Below are 12,955 nucleotides of genomic sequence, written 5' to 3' on the forward strand. Positions count from 1 at the left end.
TCTTCATTCCTCTTAGAGAATTTTACCAGTGTTTCCAGTCCCTCTTTCCTCCCTGATGAAGGAACTAACAGCTCCAAAAGCTAGAAATTTTTTTCTACTTTTAATGTGTTGATGCTCTTATTCTCATAAAAGAGCTGTGCGACAGTTATAACAGAGCTGTCATATAACATAACTGCATTCACAGGTGGCCTGGTTTCTGATAGGGCAGGATGTGCCTATGGCAGGACTGAAATAGGATGTGCTGGGAGGGTGCATAGGGCAGGGCTTCAGCTTAAGTCTTCTACTGGGATACGAGCCATATGGCAAGGATATGGGAGTAGGTATTGCATAAGGATGGACCAGGATGTTTTGTAGATTTAGTGGGTGATGAAGCACCACATTCTATCTACATCTACATGGATACTCTACAAATCACATTCAAGTGCCTAGCAGAGGGTTCATTGAACTTCCTTCACAATTCTCTGTTATTCCAGTCTCGTATAGCATGCAGAAAGAATGAACAACTATATCTTTCCGTACGAGCTCTGATTTCCCTTATTTTATTGTGGTGATTGTTCCTTCCTACTTAGGTCAGTGCCAACAAAATATTTTCGCATTTAGAGGAGAAAGTTGGTCATTGGAATTTCGTGGGAAGATTCCGTTGCAACAAAAAACACCTTTCTTTTAATGATTTCCAGCCCAAATCCTGTATCATATCTGTGACACTCTCTCCCGTATTTCGCGATCATACAAAACGTGCTGCCTTTCTTTGAAATTTTTTGATGTACTCTGTCAGTCCTATCTGGTAAGGATCCCACACCTCGCACCAGTATTCTGAAAGAGGACAGACAAGAGTAGCGTAGGCAGTCTCCTTAGTAGGTCTGTTACATTTTGTAAGTGTCCTGTGAATAAAATGCAGTCTTTGGTTAGCCTTCCCCACAACAGTTTCTGTGTGTTCCTTCCAATTTAAGTTGTTCATAATTGTAATACCTAGGTATTTAGTTTTAATTTACGGCCTTTAGATTAGACTGATTTATCGTGTAACTGAAGTTTAACGAGTTCCTTTTAGCACTCATGTGGATGACCTCACACTTTTCGTTATTTAGGGTCAACTGCCACTAATTGCACCATTCAGATATCTTTTCTAAATCGCTTTGTAGTTTGTTTTGATCTTCTGATGACTTTATTAGTCAACAAATGACAGCGTCATCTGCAAACAACCGAAGACGGCTGCTTAGATTGTCTCCAAAATTGTTTATATAGATAAGGAACAGCAAAGGGCCTATAACATTACTTTGGGGAACACCAGAAATCACTTCCATTTTACTCAATGACTTTCCATCAATTACTACGAACTGTGACCTCTGTGACAGGAAGTCACAAATCCAGTCACATAACTGAGACGATATTCCATAAGCAGGCAATTTCACTACGAGCCGCTTGTGTGGTACAATGTCAAAATCCTTCTGGAAATCCAGAAATACGTAAGCGATCTGAAATCCTTTGTCAATAGCACTCAACACTTCACGTGAATAAAGAGGTAGTTGTGCTTCACAGGAATGATGTTTCCTAAACCCATGTTGACTGTGTGTCAATAAACCATTTTCTTTGAGGTAATTCATAATGTTCCAACACAATATATGTTCCAAAATCCTGCTGCATATTGATGTTAACAATATGGGGCTGTAATTTAGTGAATTACTCCTACTACCTTTCTTGAATATTGGTGTGACCTGTGGAACTTTCCAGTCTTTGGGTATGGATCTTTCGTCATGTGAACAGTTGTATATGATTGTTAAGTATGGAGACGTGGGAAGATTGTGAGTAGGATGTTCCTCATTCTTGGCCACGGTGATAGGTAGCTGAAGCCCTGGCAAAGGATGTGGCTAAACTGTGCCTGTTTGAGGCAATACTGGACAATGAAGGGTGTGCTCCTTTGTGTGTTGTTCATGGGGGTGATGGGAGAATTAGAAGCATGCATGTATATATGGATTTAACAACAAAGTAATGTTACTTACTAATGTACTACACATGTTCAGTTAAATATTGATATATGAAGTTGTAGAGGTTGCCCGGAAGAAGTAGTTTTAGATCAGATTTTGCTTTGATACTTTCCAGACATTTTATGTTGGACAAATGACCAGACATTTCTGTGGTTGCATACTGATATCTTTGCTGAACACTGATATCTTTGGTAATAAGTAACAATGCTCATTTTCCTTCTAGTGCTGTAGTTGTGGACATAGCTTTTCCTCTCAAATTACAATGAATTATTAATGAAGAACTTAAGTAGTGAAAGTACGCTGTAGATTTTTAAGATGTAGTGATAATGACTTTGATGATCCACCCATGCAATGACTTTCAGTTAGCATATGTATGATCCTCATTGCTTGCTTTGGTGCAGTCAAAACTTTGCTCCTAACATCAGAAAACAACACATTAAGTAGTGGAAATATGCAAAACAAGTTGTACCTACATACAAGAGGAAGCGATGTCACTTCATTATGTAGCTCACAACAACGAATAGTTGTATGCTTTCAGTGTCCTGATTGCCTCTTGTGCTGCCCACAGACAATCCAGTATGTATCACGCAATAAAGTGGTGCAGACAGAAACTCGTGAGCTGGCAGCTCTGAGCCGCGGTAAGGTGCGGCCTGGGGACTCAGACGAGTGGCGCGGAGAGCAGCTGTATGTGCCGCCACTGCCGCCCACGAATCTGCGTGGCTGCCACCTCATCAACGTCCAGTATGATGTCTATGTGAGTTCTCTCTCCTCACTGCTTTACTCTCCCCAGTAATAGTGCTGATATAACTATTTATTCAGAAACCATTTGTTATTAGAGCATCTGTACGGGAATACCTTTATAATTATTTCTTTGTATTTTTTCTCTTGTCCCTAATTCTTTTCAAGTGTTATTTCTTTTTTTCATACTTTTATTGACTTGGAGCCTGTCTTCTTCTTTTGCCTTGTGGTTTCTAGTTCTTGTATGTTGATGGTATTGCTGAATTTTTCTGGATCTTTCATGTTGCCTTTTGTCATGTGAAGCTGTTTGAGACCATCCGTGACTTCCTTTATCCACATAAGTTTTCCCTTGCCCGAATGTATGAATTTGAGAATTTGTCTTGTGATTCTGTCCTCTTTAATCCTGTGAATGTGTCTGTAAAACTTGATTCTTATTTTGTTACATGTGTCTCTTATCATTATTTGTGTGTGTGTGTACTTCTGATGTTACTCTCTTCATCCAGATTCTCTATCTATTAACTATTCTGAATTTTTTCAAGATTTTACTGTTCCTGATACTCTTATTTCTCTAATTTCTATTGTCCATCAATTTGTGTTATTTCAGTTGTGTATTTCTTTGTGCCTTCCTGGAAGTATCACTGAATTTTTGTGTCTCAATTTTGTGTTCATGGGTTTTATTGTAGAGTGTCCACATGAGCATGTATATTTTTTAGGATTTTCTGATTCTTTTTTTTATTTGCTTCTAAGTCACTCCTTGATGGCTTAATAATTTCTCCTAAGTATTTAAAATGAAGGTCATGTGCTTTTCTAATGGGTTATTGGCCAGCAGTAATCTCTTGAAGTGCTGCATAGAGCTGAATAATTCCGAGAATAATGTATGAAGTAGATAACTGCACATATAGCATGAGTCTCTTTAAGGATCTCATAATTCTCAAACTCACTTTCCCGTATGTTTACTCTTGGATGTGTTTTTGTTGAGGACAATAAGACAATAAGAAATTTTACGCAATAAATATACAATATAATGTTCATGTTAACTTTACTTATTCAGAGTGGAGTTATGCACTCTAGTACAAAAGTGTTCAATAATTTCCATACTAATATAAAGGAAGAATTTGGGGAACCACCCCAGTTCAAAGAAATTTAAAAACATACCTCATTAGCCATACATTTTTCAAATGATCTAATTACCCTAATACAAGGAAGTTCTGTGAGCTACATAGCAAGTACACTGAGGCATGAAAACAGTTACACTGCGATGGAAATTTTCATCACATAATGAGAATTAAATGATTCCATTCAGCATTGGTACCCATTATCAACATCAGTGTGAGGTTTGACCTCCATGGTCACAAATAGACTCATAGCCTGCAAAAGACATCTGGAGCAACTTACTGCAATGCCTGTGTTAGCTTATAAAGATTGCTGGCTGGATTATATGTCTTTCCATCATGTCCTGTACGTGCTCAGTGTGTGACAGATCAAGAGACCTGGGAGGTGAGTCCAGGACCTGCATGTCCCTCAAGGCATCTGTGGTGCGCACTGCAATGTGGGGTCTTGCCTTAGTCTGCTGTCATATGTCATTCATTTCATGGTCTTGACAAGCATAGCAAAAATCCTCCATCTCTACTTACAAGGTTACTTGTGAATTCAATTTCAACTGCTTCCTTAATAACACTATCCCAATAGCTGGAAGTGCATGTCAGACTCTCAGTATTATTATATCTCCATGAAATGACTGGTGTCAAGACGATGTTCTGAAATAGCATATTTGCTTGGCTGTTGTACCTTAGTGTATCATTTATGCTCAATACACCTGTTCTCCGCAGTCCTGATAGTCTGACCAGTAAATGATGTGTCACAACTGCTGTTGTCATCCATCTATTTTTTTGGATTTTGTGCAAGACCTTTGAACAGTAATCTGCTATGGCAGTCATTGTAGGCATCACACAAGGACAGTCAACTGTGTTTCATTCAGTACCTCTCCATCAGATGCCCTATGCTTTGTTTTACATGTATTATGCAGTAGTCTCTATTTCCTTAGAAGTTTCTTGACAGCAACCGCATACCATCAAGGGTCCTTATCATCGTGAACTGTTCTACTGGATGTATTGCTATCCAGTGCAAGATCAACTATTCTTTTAAACTTCAACCATAGTTCTTCTACAATATCCTGTCCTGAGCTATACATTTCTCAAGTTCCTTATTAAGACATGACACTACTGTTTCTTTATCTGGCTTACAGAACATATAAATCTTTCTACTTGCTGGACAGTTGTCCAGTTTGACTCTCCTCCCCCCCCCCCCCCCCCCCCCCCAATCCCTCCACCCCACAGATATGGCCCTGAAAGTGAGAATTAACCCACAGTCATCTTAAAATCTCAAGCATCCAAACTGCAGACAGGAATAATATACTGAAGGATGGAGAAGGAAACTGAGGCTCTGTTAGGTGATAGTTAGTTTGGCATTAGGACAGGTAAAAGCATCAGAGAGACTGTTCAGATGTTGAGAATGGAAGCAAGACTTAGGAAAAATCAAAACATTTTCATAGTGTTAGAAAAAGTTTTTGATTCTGTCAAACGGTAGATGACGATTGAAATTTTTGGGAACATAAAAATAAACTTTTGGGAATGAGTGGTAATACACAATACACACAACAAACAAGAGGGAAAAATAAGAAAAGAAGACCAAGAACAAAGTTCTTGGACAAAAAAGGGTGGAAGGCAAAGATGTAGACTTCCTCATCTACTTTTCAAGCTATACATCAAAGAAGCAGTAATCAAAATAAAAAAAGAGATTCAAGTGAAATTAAAATTCCGTTTGAAAGGGTATGATGATGTAACTGTCCTCAATGAAAGTGAGGAAGAATTTCAGGGCCTTCTGAATGGAATGAACAGTAAATGAAAGCAAAATATGAGAGTAAACCAAAGACAGATGAAAGTAATGAGAAATAGCAGAAAGGAGACTAATAATAAATTTAACATTGAAAGTGAGAACCATGTAGTAGACAAAGTGAAGAAAGTGAGGTAGTGTATAACAGATGAAGCAAGGAAGGCATAAGATATAGGTAACCACAGCATCACTAAAAGATGTCTACTATCAAACAGAGGCCATAATTTGAGAAAGAAATTTCTGAGAATGTACATTTGGCATACCGCATTGTAAGCATGTGAAAGTGATTGCAGGAAAATCAGAAAAGAAGATAATCAAATTATTTGAGAAAATGTTATAGAAAATGCTGACAATTAAGTCTACTGAGAGGGTAGAAAATGAGTAAAAGTGTATGTGGAAAACAGAGAGTAGACAAAGGGGTAGGATGACAGGACATGTATTAGGACATAAAGGAAAATTACTTGCAGGATAATGAGAGCGATAGATGGGAATATATCCAACAAATAATTGACTGATGATAAAAGAGGAAAAAGGCCTTGGAGGAAGTGTTGTATAAGGTGAACAGATTAGAGGAGCAAAGATGTGGGAAAATGAAGACAGCTGTGGAGTGAAGAGGGGCTGATGGTTGAGAGCGAAAGGCAGCAAAGAAATGAGGTCAGAATGTGATACTGGGGAGCCCACCCTGGTGCAGGCAGGGGAACTTGTGGATGGCACATGATGAAATGGATGAATGGATTGGGAGAAAGCACAGATTGCTCTTAGCCATAGTTTGACATTATACATTCATTCAAGTGGACAGCTGTTGTGGATTATGGAAATGATGTTCTTCATTTCAGGGCATGATGAAACCTGATCAAAATCCTGGCAAAGGCTATGGTTACATCATTTGGAGTTGATAATGTGTAGTGTGTGGGGATGTCCTTTGTGGCTGCTTTGTGGTGGTGATTGGAGAATTAGGATATGGGGTGCAGGAGAACTGTGTCTGTTTATGCAATATAACACATATACTATAATACTCTCTATTAAATCACTGAATGAGTAAGAACTGCCCATTTAGAACAGCAGATACCCACTGTGTGTGTGTGTGTGTGTGTGTGTGTGTGTGTGTGTGTGTGTGGACCCCATCCACAACATGCAACAATCCTTACCTGCAACCAGGAGAGCTTCCTCTACTGACATGTTCGTGTCATCTCTGTCTGCATATTTTTAACCACTAACTCTTCCTGTCCATTACGTTTTCCATGTTATTTTGACACATTCTGTCCATGGCAACCAATAAGCATTTAAATGCATGTGAGTATTTGTGAATGTGTCTAACCTTATAGAAGAATGAAAATACAAAAAGTTGAAAGTTCAAAAAGTCAGTTAACATTGTTCTGTTTCTTCCTCATGAGTGCTCCATGCTTTTTCATTACGATGTGTTGTCTTTACTTGTTCAGTTGTTTCGTTTTCCAGCCAAGATATTCCATTACCACATCTAATATTAAATCAAGAAAAATAATTTGTTCAGTTTAGGTGCAGCAGCCATAATATCAATATGGGAGAAGATCTTAGATTATTAAAGCATGTCATGCATGAGCCACAGATCACAGCCAGTTTTTTAGTATGATTTTAGGAATGTGAGTCTTTATTCTTAATGTTTACACATTCATACACAAGCAGATGTGTGTTTGAAATCATCTTTTGTGAAGTCTTTTATTTATTGCTATGATCTGATTTGTGAACTCAAGATATATGTGTTCATCTGAAACAGTGCAGGTCACTGTACTAACTGTTTGCAATGATAGACACTTTCTACCAATAGTAAAAGATCTCTTGTAATCAGTTTACTAGACAGATTTTGATTAGCAACTGGAGTGCAGCCATTGTGGCTTCTAATTGTGTGAAATCATCTTCCATATTAATTTGTCAGCTCTGCTCTCCTACAAATTTGTAGCAACTGTATTTTTAATTACGATTGAACATACTTAAATTGTTACAGTTCATCGTAGAACCAAAGAGCCTGGATAAGGAGATTAAGGTGCAACTACCCATAATGCTTGCCACCTATCCATTTAGAAATCAAGAGGGCACACTGCAGCGTAAACAAGGCACCCACTATCCGTCAACACTGCCCATTTTCCGACCGTGGCTTGAAGAGAAGACATTTGACTGAAATAGCACTGGTAAAGACTGTGCTTGCGAATTTGTCATAAATAACAAGTGCACTTCTTGTGAAGTTCTTCATTTATTGCTGTGATCCGATACATAGACCCAAGATGTGTGTCTGTCTGAAACAGTGCAGGTCACTGTACTAACTGTTTGCAATGCTAGAAAGTTTCTACCCATAGTAGATGATCTCTTGTAATCAGTTTACTAGACAGATTTTGATTAGCAACTGGAGTGCATGAAATGTTTTAAAGGCAGTTTGAGTATTATTGATCAAATGTTAAAAACACTAAGTAATGTAACAAGGGTTATTTAAATAAATAACTAATATTTAGTGGTTTAGCTTTAAAAACAATACCACCAGAGCAGCATTATCATTTGTGAGATCTGTTGTCTCATGTACATGTGAATACACCTCTGTAAATTCATACTTAAAAAACAACACACCAACATTTATGTTCTTAATCCTAACTAAATATGTAATAAGTGAAAGTATTTATTGTACAAAGTAACAATTCATTTATCAAGAAAAAAGTTTGACCCATTTATTTAGTATATTTGTCAATATTATTAGCATCATAGGACAGTGCCATTAACTGTAATATTGATCTGTAACAACTATCATATCATTGTAATACTTATAAACTAGTCTTCAGACATGAATTCTACATTTCAGTTTATTCTAATATTGTGGATAGAAACGTAATACTACCAGGAAAGAAATTGTTTCAGATACTTTATATATTTCTTTAAATATGTGCCAATTGTTAGGAATCAATATATCTGGAGTTAATTCTATTTGTTTTACAGCTACTAAATTATTATTATTATTATCATCATTATTATTAAATGTATATTGAAAGAAATGTTTGTGAATTATCAAGGAATCTAACTATGAAAGAAGGTCATAGTGGAATATAAATAATAGGAGGAGTGAAGGTAGCCACTTACTGTATAGTTGAAGTGTTGAACTGTCATTAAGTACACAGACAAATTGAAAAGACCAAAGTTCAACTGTGTGGTGAGTAGTTACCTTTAATCCTTCCATTATTTACTAAGGAATCTTTCAACTGTAAGGTATAACCATGTGTAACTTTCATTTTGTAAGTAAGAGTATATGGGAGGTATTACAGTGTTTAGTTATGTGGTCTGTTAATCCAGAAACAGTCACAAACAAGGAACAAAACTATGAACCACTGTCATTATATCAGGCATCCACAAGAGGGGGAACTGTCTCCACCCCCCCCCCCCCCCCCGCCACCACTCCGCACTACCCCCTGCTGGATGATGGATGAGAGGATAACCATAAATTCCCTGGGATATAATAAGTTTTTTTGTATCACCTATAAGATTTAGTTCTTGTGACATGACATGTTAGAAATGTCGAAATCATTTATATGTAAAATAATAATTTTAGAGTCCTTCCCCCCCCCCCCCCCTTTCTCAGCCTGGAATAAATTTCTGTGTAGGCCATTATCATTTTTGTTATTACCAATGAATAATGTATATAAAGTGAAAGGGACAGAGATGCAAAGCTGTACTAAGAATGACATCAAAAGCAAAACCTAATCACAGAGAAAGAAAGGATTTTTGAAAATGTCATCATGTAAATCAAAATTGAACTCACAAAAGTACCTGCATAAAAAGCAGTACTCTTTATGAGCGGTAACATCCAGGTGGAAAAGCCTTGATAAAAATGAAATGAGGTAGAATATGTAAAAAATGGGATTTTATTTTAGGTTGTAAACTAAGAAGTTGTAAATGGGATGAAAAAGCAGAGAGAGAATTAGTATCACTAGACAGCATTTGGTGCCTCTGTTCTGCAAGAAATAGGGAATGAGTAAATTTTACAGGAAAATATCCAGAGATTTGTCTTGTACATAAGAGGTTTGAAGGAGTGTACATATTAGCACTATTCATGAACTGAGAATGACACAGAATTAAAAGAGATGCTAACAAATAATCAAAAAGAAAAGTTGCAGATTGACTACGTGAAATTAAAGAGGTGTCATGGCTGTAAGAAAAGCTTGAACTGAAAAGTATTTCTGATTAGATATCAGAAAAATGTGAGGGAAGTCAACAAACAAGTTATAGGACAGTGGATGCTGATATATTAATTATAAATATTTTGACTACAAAAAGTGGTTTGGCAACACCAGCAACACTGCTTAAAATTTAAGTAATGTTTTTATTTCTTAACACAAATGAATTGGGGAGGAGCTGAGATTGGCACAATTGAGATAACCATAAAGCCATAGTGTATGCTAAAAAAGAAAAAAAAAATTATGGATGGAACGTGTAACTGAGTCCACTCATGAGAGAGAGAGACCTGAAAATTTTGTGGTCATAACATGGGTGGTTCAACAAGCAGAGGTTAGCTTCAATCCTAGAATTGCTGTAAACTGCTCATTTTAGAAGAGCATTAAGAGAGAATGGGGAAGCCTTTGCTTTGGAGGGAATGGAACTCTGTCAGATGATGAAAAAGGACAGCTTTACCAATCACCGAAGCAGATTTCACTTTCCACCGTATGTGCTGTGGTGACTTTACATTCCTACAACATGTTTCCTGCTGTCTTTCTGCTCTCCTTCTGCAACTGTAGAGCGAGTCAGTCAGAAAGAACCTTTTTTTTCTTCAAAATGTGGAGATGATAAAACTGAAGATGTTTCACATAATATGGTGATTGTTCAACTTTTACTTATTGTTATTAGAAGAAATGTTTGTGAACTGAAGTTAGCAATATCATCATAAGCAATTTAATTGTATTAAGGGTGTTTTTTCATGAAAATTTCATTGACATTCAAGATAAAAAGCAATGAACTGAGCAAATGGGGTATCACATGGGTCTTCCTTGCTACCATCATAGGAAGGGACATTGCTCAGACTTTTAAACATACACACACTTCTTTTATTTGGCAAAAAACAGTTCCTGCAGTAGTCACTTTCTCAGTAAATAGTGGCTTTTGGTTCATTATATTTGAATTTAGCTTCATTGGCAGTAATAGTCATACTTCACATTTTGTCTGACTTACTTTATTGTTTTTCAGTATGTAAGTTTGTAAGTGTATTAGTAAAAATAATTTTTTCCTCTCAGCTATATGATTTGTTCCTTTTACCCTCAGCATAATGAAATAAATATTTCATATGTGTAAATAAAGTTCCAGTGTATAATCCAGATATTTATATGTACCAATAGTTTAATAACTTACATTTCTTTGTGAGCCCAACTCTAACGAGGATTAAAATGATTTTGTACTGTTTCTTTGATTTGCTCTTAAATGTCCAGTACTGAAATGTAACTCTCTTGAATAATCAATATGTACATGTAGTAACAATTGATAGCATATATTACATCTATAACAGAAATATAGAAATTTTAGTGTAGGACCATGTAATAATAAGTGTTGCATATTTTACTAGTGCAGTTTGTCACTGTAGGAAAGAATTAGTGACAAACTGAAACTTTGTACTAGTGTCTCATTAGTTCATTCAGTAGGTCCAATTTGGAAGAGAAAATTTAAGGCTATAGGTACATATTAACACAGAGAATTCAGCCACCACAAATTACTTATGGAGTTTCTTTATTCAACTTGGAATAAAAAATGCTTTAATGGAAAATGTATATGGTTAGCATAAAAGGAACTACTATAAAAAAAGCTACTTTTTTCCCTTGTGTACTGTTTAGTGTTTAGTCAATCTAGACCCTCCTTATGAATGAAGGCATGCTTGCAAATAAGCACTGTCACCTATGTCTATTTTTAATCCCAAAATTTGTGCAATGTAATTAATGTTTCAGTAGCTTAGGTAATAAGTGCAGAGTCCAAGTTCTACTACAACGCTTTTCTTATTTCTCCTGAAAGTTTATACAGGTGCACAATCATCATATCACTATGTGATAACACTAATAAGTGGTTCAGTTCAATACTGAACATACCTAGTCCACATAAATTTTTGGCTATGATAATCTAAAGAGCAATACATAACTAAAAGAGTGTTAAGACATGGTGATTTTACCAAATATAATAAATGTATGTAGATAATACATTTTTATGAAATATTTCTAAATAAACATTATGATGTTCCTTAATAACTTCCTTTGATTTTCATCTAATCTTGTCAGACATTTGTCTTTCACAATCTATCACCATTAGTGTGAACTAAAATTTCAGCAATCTAGATCTTTAGATCACAGATTGATAAATTAATTCAACACATTACATGGAATCCTCCATGAAGAAGAACTCAAGTAAAGTAATATGAAGCATTTGTTAGGAACTGCATTACTAATTAACTATTGCTAATCTGCCATAGGATATTTGGAAATACTCAAAGTTGTGATGTTTTCTACTACACACAGTATTCATGCTACACACATTTGCTGAATAATTACTGTTTACTTCAGCTGATTTGTTGCAGAAGATAAATGAAACATGTCAGAGTGTGGGGAAATGAAGTAGGCCAACACCCTGGTCTTAAAGTCAGCACTGAGAGAAAACATTCTGAGAGCAATGTACATTAAACTAAGCTCATTCATTGGTTCTGATACACATTACCTCCAAGTTAGCTTATTATACAGCTGGGTCCCAAGGAATTATGCATGCACTGAATTTCCAAAATAACACTGTTTTTCATAACTTTTCTAGGATATGTGTGATTCTGAAATTTTAACAAATTTGGAAAGAAAAGAAATTTCTTTCAAAGAAAGATAAGAGTTTTAGAAAAGCAGTGTGAAACAGAGTTGTTATTACACTTCGTTTCACGGGCTTGCATATTTAATCCATATTTCAAAGCCAGCCATATCTCATTTGTGAAGCATTGGTTAAAGGAGTGGATTATGTAAAGGTAATTCAGTTATTTATATGACATTGAAGAACATATTTTATTCATTAAAACACTTATAACACATTAATATAACCGAACTCTGTTTAAAATAGGTCATGATTGTAAAATACTACATAGAATTATTTACACAAGAATAGAGAAACTGGTAGAGGCCAACCTCAGGGAAGATCAGTTTTGTCATTATGTCAGACACAAGTAGTAGTGTGGCCACTAAGAATAAGGGTTTGTTAATCCACACACAAGCATAAAACAGCACTTCAAAAGCCAAGATCGCTTAAACAATGTTTATTAGAAGACTGGTTTGAATACACTAAAGGTGCCATCATCAAATCTGTGAAGATATAACATGAGAGAT

The 12,955-nt window shown here is 36.1% G+C and overlaps 1 protein-coding gene across 1 annotated transcript in view; it reads left to right on the plus strand.

The window, feature by feature from the left end:
* The window catches only part of LOC126272080 (arrestin domain-containing protein 17), a 150,471-nt gene extending 138,623 nt beyond the window's left edge, over positions 1-11,848 (plus strand). The window contains exons 5-6 of the mRNA XM_049974642.1: positions 2,551-2,736; positions 7,594-11,848. Of these exons, the coding sequence (XP_049830599.1) occupies positions 2,551-2,736; positions 7,594-7,767 (360 nt within the window). The 3' untranslated portion in view covers positions 7,768-11,848. The remainder of the gene's footprint in view (positions 1-2,550; positions 2,737-7,593) is intronic.
* The last annotated feature ends 1,107 nt before the right edge of the window (positions 11,849-12,955 follow it).

Source organism: Schistocerca gregaria, chromosome 5 (genome assembly GCF_023897955.1).
Source record: "Schistocerca gregaria isolate iqSchGreg1 chromosome 5, iqSchGreg1.2, whole genome shotgun sequence".
In the NCBI taxonomy this organism is placed as follows: domain Eukaryota; kingdom Metazoa; phylum Arthropoda; class Insecta; order Orthoptera; family Acrididae; genus Schistocerca; species Schistocerca gregaria.